The sequence below is a fragment of the Microtus oregoni genome, unplaced genomic scaffold (genome assembly GCF_018167655.1).
Source record: "Microtus oregoni isolate MIOR12 unplaced genomic scaffold, Mior012 000005F_ref0000423, whole genome shotgun sequence".
Lineage (NCBI taxonomy): Eukaryota > Metazoa > Chordata > Mammalia > Rodentia > Cricetidae > Microtus > Microtus oregoni.
This window is the reverse complement of record NW_024543064.1, coordinates 508082-525237: the sequence shown is the minus strand read 5'-3', so window position 1 is coordinate 525237 and position 17156 is coordinate 508082. Positions and strand designations below refer to the sequence as shown.

General features: G+C 44.5%; 1 protein-coding gene across 11 annotated transcripts in view; it reads right to left on the bottom strand.

Annotated features, from left to right (window-relative positions):
* Positions 1-12327: 12327 nt before the first annotated feature.
* The window catches only part of LOC121448070 (agrin), a 29589-nt gene continuing 24760 nt past the window's right edge, over positions 12328-17156 (bottom strand). For 5 of the 11 annotated variants that reach the window (XM_041651705.1, XM_041651706.1, XM_041651708.1 and 2 more), the window contains 8 exons: positions 16827-16943; positions 16491-16683; positions 16320-16407; positions 16110-16133; positions 15338-15370; positions 14818-15042; positions 14442-14545; positions 12328-14173 (listed from right to left, as the gene is read on the bottom strand). In XM_041651705.1, coding sequence (XP_041507639.1) covers positions 14016-14173; positions 14442-14545; positions 14818-15042; positions 15338-15370; positions 16110-16133; positions 16320-16407; positions 16491-16683; positions 16827-16943 — 942 coding nt within the window. In that variant the 3' untranslated portion in view covers positions 12328-14015. The remainder of the gene's footprint in view (positions 14174-14441; positions 14546-14817; positions 15043-15337; positions 15371-16109; positions 16134-16319; positions 16408-16490; positions 16684-16826; positions 16944-17156) is intronic. The other 6 variants (XM_041651711.1, XM_041651712.1, XM_041651713.1 and 3 more) reach the window with 3 other exon arrangements.

Below are 17156 nucleotides of genomic sequence, written 5' to 3'. Positions count from 1 at the left end.
GGTGGATTCGTAGGGTGGAAGTGGGGATTGTGCTGTGCAGCTCAAGTGGCTGCGTCCGCAGTCAACCGGAACATTAGACGATGCTGTTGGTCCTATGAGGGCCACTGGCGGCTTGTTGGACCTGTATGGATCCCGGTGGCCCATCCCCCGGACACATCTAAGATACACTACACACTACTTCTGACTCTGTCTCGCCGCTATGAACCAGGCTCATCTCCAGGAATCTTCAGGACGTCAGCGGGCTCCCGCAGGACTTTTCCAGCCAAAGTGGAGCCCGCTGAGGTACTACTACCAATGCTGGAGCCGCCTGCTCGGTTGTGGAGTTCACGGAAGAGAAACACGGATTGCTGGGACCCTCGTGGGTGGACAAAGAGCTATGCCAGAAATGATCACTTGGAGGGACTGATGATTCAAGACCAGAGTCAAATAGGAGAAGCAAGGAAATTCTAGGAGTGGGACAGAGACCCCAAGTGTTTTAGGTTCCCAGGGAAGGAAAGAAAGGGCAAGATAGGTAACATTGAGTTCTATTTGGGAAAAGTCACTCTTAGGGACTTCTGAGGAACAACACTTTCCACTGCTTCCACCCACAATGCAGGCAGAGAGAATCTGTACTATTGAATACAAAAAGGATACCAAAGCTGATTTGGGTCAGGAAGGACATGGGAGGAGGGGAGAGCTAGGTCTGGAGTTGAGAACTTATTTTGGCTTCCCTTTCTGTGATCAAATACCATGACAAAAAGCAACTTGGGGAGAAAAGGGTTTATTTCAGTTTACAGATTATGGTGCATTATGAAGGGAAGTCAGGGCAGGAACCTGGTGGCAGGAACAGCAGATCACAGAGGAATGCCGCTTACTGACTTGTTTCCTATGTGTAGGCAGAGACTGCGCCTTCATTTCCCAACTGCCCAGACCCGAATAATCACACAGAAACTGTATTAGTTACAACATTGTTTGGCCAATGGTTTGTACATATTTTTTCTAGCTCTTATATCTTAATTTAACCTATTTCTATTAATCTCCTTTTTTCTGTCTAAATAAAAAGAAAGGTTTTAACTTTAACATAGCAAAATTACATATAACAAAACACTTATCAAGCAAGAATTATAGTTACAATATTTAGTCTATTTATATTTGGTAAATGAAGGAAAATACTCTGCTATTTATCCTATCTTTGTGAGTCTAAAGCTTTAAAGCTTTATTTTAATTTATCTTTCATCATAACTAAGGAACACTAACTATAACTATCTTTTTTTTTTTTTTTGGTTTTTTGAGACCTCTTTAGCTTTGGTGCCTGTCCTGGAACTAGCTCTGTAGACCAAGCTGGTCTCGAACTCACAGAGATCCGCCTGCCTCTGCCTCCCGAGTGCTGGGATTAAAGGCGTGCGCCCCCACCGCCCAGCCAACTATAACTATCTTAACTCCATCAAAGACCCTACAAGGATATAATATTATCTAAGTAAACAGGAAGTGCATTGTAAACAACTTCCAAAGTTCTACAATTGGCAGAGACTTCTTGCTGCCTGGACAGTCACCCAAAATTCTTCTGTAACATTGGATCATCCATCTTCAGCCTACAGGCCCATAATATCTGGCAGACTTTTCAGTGAAGCAGGAAATTTGAAGACCTGTTTTGCCTTGTACTGGGCAAAGTTCGTCAGTTTCTTTCTTTCCTTCTTTCTCTTTCTTCTGTTTTCTGTAGAATGTCTGGCAGGGTGTTTTTGGTTTTTTGGTTTTTTTTTTTTTTGTGAGTGTGTGAAGCAGGAATCCTGAAGGACCGTCTTTTGGAAAGTTCAGCAGTCACTTTTTTGTGTGTCCTGCATGTCCAGTTCATACAGCATACCATCAAGCAGTTTCTTGCAAAATAGCTAGCCTTGTCATATTGAAGGCAAATTCCATAATGAGTTTTTTCAATCCCCATCAACCTCTCTGAAGGAACTGGTGCTGCCAGAAGCAGACATGTCTCACTGTCAAGAAAAGTCTAAGTTCTGGAAACCTTTTAAATGCCATATTCTGTAGGGCTTTGAAAGATTTGAAGAATACCTATCCATCTGAAATATATCTCTGTATATCTAGAAAACCTATCTAATATGACTACAAGTTTGACTATTATAATTATCTATTTTTAATTATATGTATTTTTAATTATACATTATATTTTTAAATGAGCTGTATAAACATAATACCTTAAATAAGAGTAGAAATATACATATACAAAATTGATCTTAAATTTATGTCAATAAACCAAAGTCCATACCAAGGTAAAGTGTTCATTCCTATATTATATCATACACACACCCCTTTTTTTTAATCAATCCCCTTTAAACATTTATAAACAATCATTTTGGGAATTGGGGCATAGTTCTTTCCAAACTTCTTCCTGCTATTTGTTGGGTGAAGTAGTTTTAAGGTTCATGGAGACCTTTCAGGGGTCTTGTTCCATCAAACCATAATAGTCTAGAAGTAATCAGCAGGTTTTCCTCTTCTGCGGAAGCAAAAGCGGAACCACTTCTCCAAAGTAGCATATCCTTAAACTAAAATTTTGAAGTCAAGATACCTTTAAAATTGTTTCCCATGAGTTAGATAGAAAGATTTCAATAATGACGGCACAAGTCATTTTACTGCTCGTCAGCCAAAAAAATGAGGGCTAGGGTGTAGTGGCCTTTCATTTGTATTTTAATAAATAAAGCTTGCCTGAAGTTCAGAGAGTGAAACAGCCCCACTGGTCAGCAGTGGTAACACACACATTTAATCCCAGTAGCCATACTAGTTACCATAGAATTTAAGCAGTGTATGTTCGCCTTTAACCCCAGAATTAGAGAGGATTATAAAGCAGGAGGAGACAGCTCTCAGACACAGTCTCATTCTGAGATTCTTGGAGACAGGATCACCATTTCCAACTGAGGTAGAGGTAAGAGCCAGTGGTTGGCCGTTTTGCTTCTCTGACCTTGAGATTGAACTCGAGTATCTGTCTCTGAGTTTTTGTTAATTGTGCTTCACTGGGGTGCTGAGAGGAAGGCCGTGAGTCCAAAAGACAAGAAGGCACGGAGGCTGAAGGGCTGAGCCTGAAGGACACTTAGACCTAAGAAATGAAGGGTTGGGTGGGTGGATTGTTGGGACATGGAGTCTGAAAGACAAAAAGCCTCACTTTTGGGGAATTCCCCCAGGTGATTGTCAGGTGAGAGCCAACTAGGAGGAGGGGTTCTCACCAATTGTTGCCAGCTAAACAATATATAAAAAGCAGTGAGAATAATAGAAATTGTTCATTTTTTAAGCTCTTAAGTAAGTGACTTTATTCCTGTCCATTATCACAGACATTTACAAAACCATAACATGACTTCACTTTAAAAAATAATCTGTAAGAGCCGGGCGGTGGTGGCACACGCCTTTAATCCCAACACTCGGGAGGCAGAGGCAGGCAGATCTCTGTGAGTTTGAGGGCAGTCTGGTCTACAAGAGCTAGTTCCAGGACAGGAACCAAAAAGCTACGGAGAAACCCTGTCTCGAAAAATCCTAAAAAAAAAAAAAAAAAAAAAAAAAAAAAAAAAAAAAAAAATCTGTAAGGGGCTGGAGGAATGGCTGGGGCTGGAGAGATGACTCAGAGGTTAAGAGTACTGGTTGCTCTTTCGGAGGTCCTGAACTCAATTCCTAGCAGTCACGTGGTGGCTCACAACCATCTTTAATGAGATCTGGTGCCCTCTTCTGGCAAGCAGGCAGAACACTGTATAGTACATTTTTTTCTCTGATTTTTTTATTACTTTATAAATAATAGGAATCAAAATTTCCACTTCCTACCCTCTTCCCACTTCCCTCCCACTCTCCAACATCCCTCCCCTTCCCCATTCTAAAAAAAAGACATATAAATTGCGTGTGGTAGCATATGCCTTTAATCCCAGCAATTGGGAGGCAGAGTCAAGTGGATCTCTGAGTTTGAAACCATCCTTGTCTATAGAATGAGTTCCAGGACAGCCAGAGCTATACAGAGAAACTCTGTCTTAAAAAAAAAAAAAACTATAAAGCAGTGATATACACAGCACAAAATAGTTCAGCCAGTTGCAGAAGCAACCTTTAATAATCAAAATGGAAAAGTGAAATAAAAGGATGGAGCAAAATTCCCAACTTACTTCTACTTAAGACATTATGTAGTCAGGCACCAAGCATAGTGAGTGGTTCGTGCCTTTAATCTCAGCACTTGGGAGAGAGAGGCAGGCCAATTTGGTCTACATAGTGAGTCCCAGGACAACCAAGGCTACATAGTGAGATCCTGTCTTGAAAAAAAACAAACAAACATGTCATGTAGCATCTTACAATGCTCTTGATGCATACATGTGTATATGTGCATGTAGGTCTACATATGTGATACATTTTCTTTCCCACACATATTACACACAAATTATTTGCAGTTCAGTTTAGGACATGCTTTTTTTTTAGATTTATTTATTTTATGTAAGAGTCCTCTATCTTCATGTATGCCTTTATGCCAGCAGAGGGCATCAGATCGATCCCACTACAGATGATTGTGAGCCACTATGTGGTTGCTGAGAACTGAATTAGGGATCTCTGGAAGAGTAGCCAGTGCTCTTAACCTCTTCTCTCCAGCCCTAATTTAACAATTCCACCTGGTTGATATGACGTCATGATACTGCTAGCTCTACTACAAGACCTGTTTTGAGTACCAGCTGCACAAGACAGTTCCAACTTGGTTAGCTGAAATGGTGCAAATCTTTTACAACATTCTGGCCAGACCTGCACAAAATACTCAGAGACTATTTGCTATCTTACCAGACATTAATCTTGAAATTTAACCATCATTTTACTTTCACAGGATCCCCCAGAAAGAACGTCACCCCCATGATAGCTGGAAGTAATTCTAGAGGACAATGCCCCCTCTCCCACTAAAGTTTGTCCTTGGGTTTTGGGACATCATTTAGGGGTTGATTATAATTAGTATATGGTTGAGGGTTGGGGGAGGAATTTTACAAGCCTAGGGATCTTTTTGGAAAAAAAAAGAGGGATAATTGGATGATGGGATAATAGATAGATTGGTACTTGTGAGTTATTGTTTTAGACAATTACATTGGCATCCATCGATTTTTGTATATTGATACAAAGTTAAATTATATTGACTATTGTATGCATGCATGCTTCTACCTGTTTTAAACATTTTTTGTGTATTGATATATATATATATATTGTATTGATATATGTATATTTACCATATTGCAGTGTACATTTCTACCTCTGATTAAGATACTTATATATTGTTTATGTATTGATATATATTTACCATATGGCAATGTAGTAATAAGGGCGGCGGGGCTGCGTCCCTAGCACCCGAGCCCGCACGGCTAGCTTAGCTTATGCCCCGAAATAACAACACACAAACTGTATTCATTTAAACACTGCTTGGCCCATTCTCTTCTAGGCTAATTCTCACATATTAATTTAGCCCATTTCTAATCATCTGTGTATGGCACCCCAAGGTGCGCTTACCAGGAAGATTCTAGCCTATGTCCATCCTGGGTCAGAGCTTCATAGTGTGCATCTGCCCAGGAACCAGGAGCATGGCGTCTCTCTCAGGCATCTGCTCCCGATAGGAAAGCTGTCGAGACTCTGAGCTCACTTCCTCTTCCTCCCAGCATTTTGTTCTGTTTACTCCTCAAACCTATCCTCTAACCAATAAAATGGGCCAAGGCAGTTCCTTTATTAGCCAATGACCTTCCTCCATCATTTCCCCTTTTTCTGTTTAAACAAAAAAAAGGCTTTAACTTTAACATAGCGAAATTACATATAACAAAACAGTTATCAAGTAAAAGTTACAATAATCTTTATCATAACTAAGGAAAACTATAACTATAACTAACTATTCTTAACTCCATCAAAGACTCCAGAAAGATACAATACTACCTAAGCAAACAAGAAAAAAGCAACTTTTAAAACTCTAGAAATGACAGAGACATCTCGCTGCCTGGACAGTCACCCAAAGTTCCTCTGTACTGTTGGGGCATCCATCTTCAGCCTTCAGGCCCATGGTATCCAGCAGACATTTCCATAAAGCAGGAAAATTCAAAGTCAGTTCAGTCACTATCTGTTGTGTCCTGCAGAATGTCTCGCAGACTCTTTCATGAATCAGGAACCCTGAAAGATCATCTCACCTTAGGCAAGTTCAGTAGTCCTCTCTCTGCGGGTTCTCTGTGTCCAGTTTATGCAGTAGTCCAGGCAAGAGCAGTTTCTTGCCCAAATGGCTATCAAACTCCATAAGGATCCTCTTCGATGCCCATCTTCCTCTTGAAGTAGATTGGTGCTGCCAGGAGCAGAGTGTCTCATTGTCATGAAAAGTCCTCAGTTATTAAAATATTAAATGTCCTATTCTGTAATTTTTGAAAGACATGAAGAATGTCTATCTAAAATATATCTCTATATATCTAGAAAATATTAACTAACATGACTACAAACTTGACTATTATGATTATCTATTAACTACCTATATACATTACATTTTTAAATGAACTACACAATCACAATACCTTAATAAAGATCAGAAATACATATACATATAACAAAATTGACCGTAAATCTCTATCAATAAAGCAAAATCTATACTAATGCAAATTATTCATATCTATATCATATCCCCCTTTAAATGTAAAAGAACGTTTATAAACCATATTTGGGAACATGGGCGCAGTTTTTTCTCTCCAAACTGCTTCCTGCTGAATGGGGGCGTCGTTAATTAGGTCTTTCATGGTATAACCTGTGTGCTAGCTTCATCTCAGTTGGCAGTTGAACGAAGCAATTTTTTGAAGGCGTTCACACCAACCCTTCAGGAGGACGTGGTCCATCATACCAAATTGGAATAGAAGAAATGAACAGCGTCTCATCCTCTGTGAAAACAAAATAAGAAACTCCTTTCCAAAGTATCATATCCTTAGATCCAAATTCAAAATATCTATGTTGGATTAGTTTAGCAGCATTTATAAGTAAATATCTTTTAGCAGCTGTTGCTCCTTCCTCAGCATCCAAACAATTCAAAGAGAGCATAATAGCATACAGTATCAAAATTCTCTGTGTATTTTCCATCTTTGTGCAGCTTTGTTTTAACCTCTATTTAGTTTATTTTTACTTTTAACTCTTTGCTTTTTGAGACAGGTTCTCTGTATCTTTGACCTGAAGTAACTCTGTAGACCAGGCTGTCTTTGAACTCTCAGAGATCCGCCTGTCTCTGCCTCCCAGGCATTCGGGATTAAAGGTGTACACTACTACACCTTGAACTCACAGAGATCTGTTTGTCTCTGCCTTCTAGGCACTGGGATTAAAGGTGTGTGCTACCACACACAACAACTCTCTTCCTTTTTTTTGTTTTTTACTTTAAGAACTTCAACTTTTAGTCTGCATATATTTTTAACACACTTCAAACCATTTAGAAATTTTCTTTGTCTTTGAATCTCTCTTTACTGTATATCTCTCTTTTTCTGACCACACGAGCCTGTAAATTACTGAGCAATATGGGTAGGATTAAAGGCGTGGCTTTGCCAGCTAGATCCAGTCCATTCCTTAGCTTTCCAGCCTCATGGCGGATATACAGGCTGTAGCCATGTTTACTGCAACAACTGTATGGCATTTCAAGGTCCCTGCCAGCAAGTGAGCTACAACAGACAACACTCAAGTCCTCTCTCGGTAGCCGGCTCTCCTGCCTCAAACAGTCAGAGTTTGCCCTGGCAGGATGGCCCAGAAAGCTGGCATTTTTTAAACGGCGCAGCTTTTTTCCTGCTACGGCTGAAAACCGAAAAGCATGCGTTCAGCTTTTCGTCAACACCGTTTAAGTGTTTCGTGGCAGGACCTCTTAATGAGCTGCAGGCTTTGCAGCTAAAGCTGAGTCAGGAAGCTTCTCTTAGAAGAAAGCGCATGCTTGCCTCTAACAAGCAGAGCAGACCCGAGAACACAGCGAGTCTAGTTGCCATCAAACAAATCGTAGCACTTTACTCCAAATGCTCTATTCAAAAGCTCTGTCTCCCGCAGTAGCCAGACAGAGATCGCAATGGTGGCACAGCCCCAGGAAGTCGCGTTTTAAAATGACACAGCGTTTTTTCTGCTACTGTTGCCGAATCAGGAAATCTCTCTACAGCACGCCACCAACAAACAGCAAAAATCTGTGTTAAACTCTCTCTCCCTTATTTTTAAGCCTTCTCAGGTTTTTTAAGTGGGTTTAGTCCATCACGTGGGGCGCCAACTGTAGTATTAAGGGCGGCGGGGCTGCGTCCCCAGCACCCCAGCCCGCACGGCTAGCTTAGTTTATGCCCCGAAATAACAACACACAAACTGTATTCATTTAAACACTGCTTGGCCCGTTCTCTTCTAGGCTAATTCTCACATATTAATTTAGCCCATTTCTAATCATCTGTGTATGGCACCCCAAGGTACGCTTACCAGGAAGATTCTAGCCTATGTCCATCCTGGGTCAGAGCTTCATAGTGTGCGTCTGCCCAGGAGCCAGGAGCATGGCGTCTCTCTCAGGTGTCTGCTCCCGAGAGGAAAGCTGTCGAGACTCTGTGCTCACTTCCTCTTCCTCCCAGCATTTTGTTCTGTTTACTCCTCCCACCTATCCTCTAACCAATAAAATGGGCCAAGGCAGTTCCTTTATTAGCCAATGACCTTCCTCCATCATGGCAATGTATATTTGTACATTGTTTACATTTGGAGGTCATTGTCCTCATTTATTGCACAGTTGTTTATTGTCTTAGTCTTTAAGTTAGGTATTGAGAATTATATAGATCAATAGTCATCTATGTTTGTCATTTATAAGTAGACTAATCAGGTTCTTTAGATATATATAGATTATATTCAGTATACATAGATAATCTTCAACCTCTTCAAAGAGCTGTAGAAAATGGCCTTTAATCTAACTTAGAGTTCTGTGGTAGAGAGACACAATCGCTCCTGGCAACACTGATCTACTCCCAAGAGAATGTTGAGCACCAAAGACACTCCACCTGGAGCCTTTCTTTTTGGCAGAACTGGCCTTTGGGCAAAGAAATACCCATACCTCAACCACTGACAGAGATACAGAGTATCCGTAAATAGATAAAACAGGACTGTCATATCCTGCCAAGACAGGGTAAGATAGTTTTGAAAAGTTTCTTGCCTTTGAAAATGGTATGTCAGTTACGTTAGGCCTTAGCCAAAGTTGGTTGCTTCAACGCTGCAAACATGACTTTGGGTGATTGCCCAGGTAGCTAGTTGTCTCTGTGATTTGTTGCATGTTTTGGAAGTTGTTTGATTGCACTTCCTCAGGTAACATTGCACTCAGGTAACATTATTTCCCTTCTCAGATCTTCGATGGGGTTGAAGACTATATAAATGTAGTCCTCTCATGACTTGGCCAAGTTATTTATTATACAAGACTTAAGCTAGTTAGAATAGGATATCTGTACTTATTGTATATAATTTCATAGTAGGTTTAGAACTCTCTTACTTAAACAAAAGGGGGAGGTGTTGCGGGAGCTCCTTCAGCCAACAGCCGCTGAGTAGGACAATTTTAATGTACTACACCACTGAATCACATTTGGACCTGCTTTCTTCACAAAAGGTTGGTTTGGTGTGACTGAGATTCCCTTTTTAACTCCACACTGACGAGCAGCTTTCTGTAGTAGTTCTGTGAAGGGCTGACTATGGTGGTTCTCTTGAAATTTGGTAATAACTTACACATTCATGTCATGCTGGCGGAGTAACTCTTACTCTGAAAATGATTTAAGAAATTTCCTCACCCCATTTTGCTTCATGCCTTGGAGTGCCCAGCGGGTTACTCAAACTCATATTATTCGGATAATTCTTGGAAATACCATCCATATCTCCTGAGCCTAAAGAGTCATTCATGAGATTGGACTCTTTTCCTCCTAATCCACCATGGGCCCATCTCACCCAGGGACTATTGGAAAATTAGGCCTGTTAGGCCCAGAAGGTACTGCATCCTAGAAGACCTATCTGATTCCCAGGAGACACTAAAGAATATGGTATTAAATTGGCATCTGTTGGGTTTGGCCACGGTTTACCATCTGGACCCATGTTCATTCCATGCATTCCAGGGTCACCTAAAGTATTCAGTAGGACTCTCATCACATCTCCATCCTTCTATGATCCTAAAGGCACCACCATTCCTCTTGGAGGAGTCAAACCCATGTTTGGATGTCCATGTTCTCCTGAGTGCTGGCATTAAAGGGAGGGTTTTTTTTTTGTTTTTTTTTTTTTTGAGTTTTATAGGGAGTTTTTGGAGTTTTAGAGACTTTGGGTATTTGGAGACGGAACTTTTATAAGTTTGAACATTTTATATCATATGTGTAGGTGCTACTACATGTCCCCTGGAACTGTAGTTACAGGCAGCTATGAGCCTTCTGATATGGGTGCTGGGCACCAGACTCCAGTCCTCTGGAAGACCAGCAAGTGCTCTTAATCACTGATCGATCTTTCCACCTAGCCCCTATTTTTGTTTTTAAATAGGGTCTCATTATGTAGTTCTAACTGTACTGGAACTTACCACATAGACCAGGCTAGCTTTGAACTCAAAAAGCTCTACCTATGCCTCCAAAGTGCTGGAATTAAAGGCATGTATCACTATGCCCTACTGTTTATGTGTTTGAATGTTTGCCTGCAAGTACACATGTACACTATAAGCATACCTGATGCCATCAATGATCCCCAGGAACTGGAGCCACCATGTGGGTGCTAGGAACCGAGCCCTGGTCCTGTGCAAATGCTCTTAACTGTTGGAAGTTGGATGCCATCTCTCCAACTTCCTCCCAACTCCCAGCACCCAACCCCCTCTTTTTTTGGGACAAGGACATTATAATATGTAGTCCTGGCTAGCCTGGAATTTGATATGTTATAGACCAGGCTGGCCTTGAACCAACTGAGATCTGCCTACTTCTGCCTCCGGGAGAGTTGGGACTAAAGGTATGTGGTCCCCACTTTTGAATAAAGGATGTATATAGGCTTCCAGACTTAAGAAAGATGAAGCAGCTTGGCGCTACATCTGGCATGGCCCTTAACCTGCTGGGCACCCTCCTTACACAGTAAGCTTGATGAATATAGATTTCCCCTGCCCCTCACGCTTGAGGCTCCTTCTTCTGTAATTATTAACATTCTACTGTTCTGTTTCCACCCTCAAATCCCACATCCACACACAGCCACGGAGAGCAAGTTCACTGTTATTTTATCTTTCTCTCTTAGAACACATGCCTTTAGTCCCAGTACTCTGGAGCTGGAAGCAGAGGCAGGTGGATATCTGAGTTGGAAGCAGCCCAGTCTACAGAGTGAGTTCCAGTTCCAGGACAGTACGGGATACACAAAGAAACGCTGTTCTCTCTTTTTAAAAAATATTTATTTATTATGTATACAATATTCTGAATATTCTGTCTGTATGTATGCCTTCAGGTCAGAAGAGGGCACCAGACCTCATTACAGATGGTTGTGAGTCACCATATGGTTGCTGGGAATTGAACCAAAAAAAAAAAAAGTGGTGGCTGCTTCAGAGAACCTGGGTTCAATTCCCAACACCCAGAGGGGGGCAGGTGTGGTGGCACACACCCTTAATTCCAGCACTTGAGAAGTAGAGGTAGAAGGACAGCCAGGCTGTTCCATAGAGAAACCTTGTTTTCCAGCCACAGAAATTACTTCTTGGACAACCCCCCATCTCCTGGTCTTCCAGGCTGGCTTTCCGTTTTAGTCTCCTTTATTTCCCACACGCTATGGATAGGTATATACTCTTCCGCTCTCTGCAGGGTCTCAAGTTCTCCCATCCAGCCCCCTTTAGACGGTTCAAATGCCCCTTCCAACCTGCTCACGCCCCACCTTGCCATGGAGGACCCCACCTCACTAAGTGGTGGTTTGAATAAGAACAGCCCCACAAGTTCATACAGTTGAGTGCTCAGTCATGAGGGGTGGCACTGAGGACTGGTGTGGCCCAAACCAAGGGCTCTCTCTTCCTGCTCCTTGTGGATCCAGACACAGGACTCTCAGGTACTTCTCCAGCACCATGTCCACCTGCATGCCACCATGCTACCTGCTGTGGTGATAATGGACTAAATCTCTGAAACTGCAAGCCAGCCCCCTCTGCTTTCTCTAAGAGGTGCAGAGACTGGGCAGTGGTGGTTCATGCCTTTATTCCCAGGACAAGGCAAAGCTTTGAGTTTGAGGCCAGCCGGGTCTACGGAGTGAAGAGACAGGCGAACAAGGGTTGCCATGGTCATGATGTCTTTTCACAACAACAGAACATGGACTAAGACAGGGGTGTCCCAGTAACACAAAACCAGAATAGCATAGTTTTAAAGTCACAAGTTTAATGAACCGCCGGGCCAGCTGTACAACCATTTTTCTTCTTGCTCTCAGGGGAAGCCTCAACATTTTGAAGAGTTCCTACTTATGTCTTTTTTGGGATGCCAATGATCGTTTATAATTTCCTTCTCAGGACTTCCTAGTTAGTGTCTTCTACCATACACACATCTGAACCAGATAAAGGGGCTGCCTGCCTAGCTCATATATTTCCACCAAGGTATTCTCATCCCGACTGGTTTTGTCCTCAGTGCAACCACTAGCTCCCTTCTTTATAATCAGATTGGTACATGCACACACAGAGAGACACACTGTAGCCTTGTTGCCCAAGGACAGTGGCTTTTTAGTTAGCTTTCATATTCCCCTCCTGCTTCCAGAAGTATGCGTGTTCACCACATAAGACACCTCAGCCAAAAGGAACCATGGACTCCCAGCTCAGGTTCTACTTTCTCCATCAGGCTAGTAAGTACAAACACAGCCCCTATTTTAAAGTTTTCACACTTTATTTTATGGTATTTGACATAGACACATACTGGAGTTAGTAACAAGATACCATGCAGCTCCCTCCAGCCTTGGACTACCACAGGAGGAAAAAGGTCAGGCTGCCCCATCCCAGATCTGTCTGGTCTTTCTTCCAACATGATTGTGTTGGACATTAAGGACAGGGAGTGAAGAAACAGATGGTTGCTGCAGTTTAAGGCAATTTTGGCTCTATAGCCACCTCCGCTACCCCCGTACATGCCCTTGGCTGGACACTGGGCAGAAAAGTCACTCAGATGAGGGTTGTCCTCACATTGGACCGATTAATGGTTGGTGTGAGTTAAAACAGGAATGACAATACTTCCACATCAGAAACCAAGTAAAATCAAGGCTTGAAGAATATGGTTAGAAGTCTGGCTTAGATGTCCTTCGAGAGACAGGTGCAGCTGGCTGCTCAGGCAGGGAAGCACGGAGGTCAACGTCCCACAGTGACTCATTCCTGCCTAGGGGCTCCTAAGTGGCCTGGTATTTGGGGAAAGGTTGGCTACGTCCAAGAGTGGCTGGGTAGGTGGGTAGGGCAAACCGAAAGCCAGTCAAGACAACTTAGACGGAGCTTGGCTTGTTTCCAGCACCCTGGGACAGGCAGACACATTTGTGGAAGTAAAATGACGCCCCGATATTACAATTTTTCTAAACCACAGCATTGGTACAGGGAGCACTAGGGGTCCAGGCTAGCCTGAGATGAGGCTGGCCCTGGGCACATGCGGGGGAGCAGCATAGGTGGAAACCGACAAAAGGTCCAGTGGTACTTGCTCTAATGAAGGGCCTCTTCAGCTCCAACAGCCCCTCCTGCTCAGGGACACAGTTCTCATTCAATAAAGCATTAATAACACAGGAGTAGGGTTTGCCAATGGGCTAGGAGACCCAAAAGACCAATACAAACAGACAGGTAGGTACGTACAGTGCAAGGGGCCGAGACATGGTACCTTAGGCAGAGGAGTGTGTCCTAAGGCTGCCTCCAAAGCCCTGGGCTCTACGTATGAGTCCCTCAGCACCACTTTTGCTTCCGCAGCACAGCTGCCTGGACGGAAAAAGAAGCCAGGCCAGCAGTCCTTCTGGCCAACGTGCAGGCAAGAAAATCATATAAAAAAAAAGCAACAAGTTTACAAAAATAAAAAAATAATTACAGTACGGAGAGTGGGAGCTCTGGTAGCTCAGGGAGTGGGGCAGGGCCTCAGCTCTGGTTTGGTGACAGCGTCTTCCAGTAGGTGTAGCTGGCGATGGCCTACCACCACGTCCCGCAGACAGCCTACAAAACCTGTGCCATAGGCCTTGGGGAGAGCCTGTCCCACAGGCAGCTTCTGGAGGCCTCCTACAGGACAGACAGTAGATTAGCAGGCAGTGATGCCAACATATGGGGCCCCCTAGCACCTGAATACAAGTGGGGGTGCCACACATGAACACAGATCCCTATGGCCTAAGATCTGCAGGGTTAACGCAGAAAAGGGTGCTACATTGCCCTGGCTAGCTCATCTGTTATCCAGATGGGGTTGATATGGGTGTCAGCTCTAGGATAGTCTATCCTTTATATAGTTGGAGACCCTTGGGTATCTCCTCCCCTGCCACCTCCAAACACTCACCAAGCCACAGGGCTCCATCTGTGTCCAGTTGTGTGGCACCCAATGGGGAAGAGCCAGTCACAGGGGCCTCGTTGCCCACCTGAAGAGAACCTTCCCTCTGTTCCCTAGGGGATGGGTGGGGCAAAGCTGTTAAGAGCCCCCTCCCTCCCTCCGTTCTCTAGGACCCAGGCCCCACATTTTCTCTATCACATGCCTTGTAGATACCACACTCTGGAAATGACATGTATATTTTCCCAGGCTCCCAGGGGACAGTGGTTGATTGCTTCTCCTGTGTCTGTTTGTAGCTCCCTCCTCCCCTTCTCACTAGTCAGGCTACTAGTGACCATGAGTGACTGGGTATCACTACCCGCTGTTATTCTCAGTGGGCTCCACTGACCTGTGAGCCCTGACTCGAAGCCATCGGTTGGTGTTGACCTTCACGGTGGAGCGTAGCACAACTGGCTGGGAACCTAAGTCATAGCTTAGCTGCAGGTATCCGTCCACAATGGCTAGAGCCACATAGTCCGCACGTTCTGTGGCTTTGCCACTCCACAGTACCAGCCCCTGCGTGGCCTCGGTGCGCAAGCTCAGTTCAAAGTGGTTGCTCTGTAAGGCCTTCTCGCTGAAAAGTGAAAGGACGGGTCAGAGGCTTCCAGGAGGGTGATTGGTAGGTAATGGAGGTGGGGTAGGTGTGGGTGTTGTTACAGCACAAAAGCTTGAGCTACTACCATGGAGATCAGAAGCTGGTGATCAGACCCAGGCAAGCTGGGTGGGCAGGGGGGCAACACCAACAGTGAGACAAAGGAGAGAGGGAAGACACGATCAACTAGACAAAGTTGATCGGAGAGGTGGCAGACAAGAGGCAGGCACATGGCAAGGTAATGTGCTGGGTCTCTCAGGTACTGCCATGTGCTTACCTGAAAAGGGCCCCGGAATCCAGAGTTTCAGGGCTTAGAAGCAGGAAGAGAGGGAAGCAGTAAGCAGGAGACAAGACAGGCTGAATGCAGGCCAAAATCCCCTTTGTCAACATGTGCAGGTGACAGGAAGAGCAAGCATGACTCCAGGGGGATCAATGGCCTTTCCCACAAAGGGTTTTGGCAGTGACCCTTATGTAACACTTATGTTGGGCACATGCCCTAGTGGGTAGTTCAAGGAGAGAGGCAATGGTGATATGGGATGGACATGAAGGGTCTTCTGATGGCAGCAGTCGCGGAAATGCCCTAGCACATATATGATCGTGTCTGTCACACACACACACACACACACACACACACCCCACCCACATTTGCATACATGTGTACATATCTACACACACATTCACATTTGCATGTTGCACGCACATACAGGCATATATAGATATAATACAAACATATATACCCACAAATTAGATACACACCCAAGTACATAACTACACATAGAAACGTGTATACATATATATACAAGCACAAAATCACACTTGCACTGGAGCCTCCGTTGTAGGTGATGGCCCTTGGCAGGTATATCCTAGGAAGAGGACTGACCATTTCCAAGGTAGGAAGCTGGGCCTGACGGTATATAAACAGGCCCCAACCCCATCTTCCACCCACGGTAGAAATTCCACCTTTACTGGGGCTCAAGATTGTAATGCTGGGAGCAAAGCATGGATATGAGTGAGTGCCAAGGTATGAGTGGAGCCAAGGGCCTACTTACGGTGGAATCTCATTGGTCAGCTCGCTTGCAAACAAAGAGACAGAGATAGTGAGAATGAAGGGGGTAGGGTAGATCCTGGGCCTTCCCTCCTGGCCAGAGCTGAGAGGGGTATGGAGAATCTAACACCTCTACCCGGAATGGCATGCACGAACAGGACCAGACAAGACAGCCGAGGGCAGAGAGAGTGCCTGGCTCCTGACTGCATGTTACCTCTCAGTCACGGCATTGAGGTATTCGACGTAGGTCCGCCCGTCAAAGGCCAGCGTTTCTAGGTCCCCCACTGACTTCTCAACTAGCCCTGGGAGACAGATGGGATGAAATGGGCCTCAGATGAGATCTCCAGGCCATGTCACGTCTCAGCCCTGGGCTGCCAGTGCTCACCCTTCTCGCAGTGCAGCCCAGAGAAGCCCCCAGAACACAGGCATTCGTAAGTGGCTTCCCTCGGGATACATGAACCCCCATTAAGGCAGGGGTTGCCCGAGGCCTGGGTACAAGGGTGGTCTGTAAAAGGGGAGACGTCCACGGCCTGCAATACATGCTCCCGAGTCAGCAGCTGGTGGCCACTTAGAGACACCTGAGGAGGAGAGGGAGTGCCGTTATCTATCACATCTGCTCCTTTCTCTGATGAGACAGCCCTCACCCAGGACAGAATCCACATATAGAGTGGCCCTCCTCTGTTGTACCGTGGAGAACCCTGGCTGGTACTCGCCCCCATACCAGCTGGATGGCTCCATCGAAGCCAGAAGACACTGCAGCTCCCCGGGCCAGCTTGCTGAAGTCAGGAGCTCCTCCGACATAGAGGGGCTCCTTGAGGTTGAGCATGGTATGAGGCACCTATAGGAGGCATGGGGTAAAAGGTCACAAATGATCCACCCACTGGGCCAGAGTAGGCCAAGACCCAGGTCAATACGCCCATTTTCTTGATGCCCCACATCTACCCCCTCACTATCTAGGAGGCAGCATTAATCACACAGAAATGGCAGACGTGAATCTTAGTGGGAAAGTGCTACTCTAGGAATGGGTACAAGAGATGGTGAGTTGGGTAAG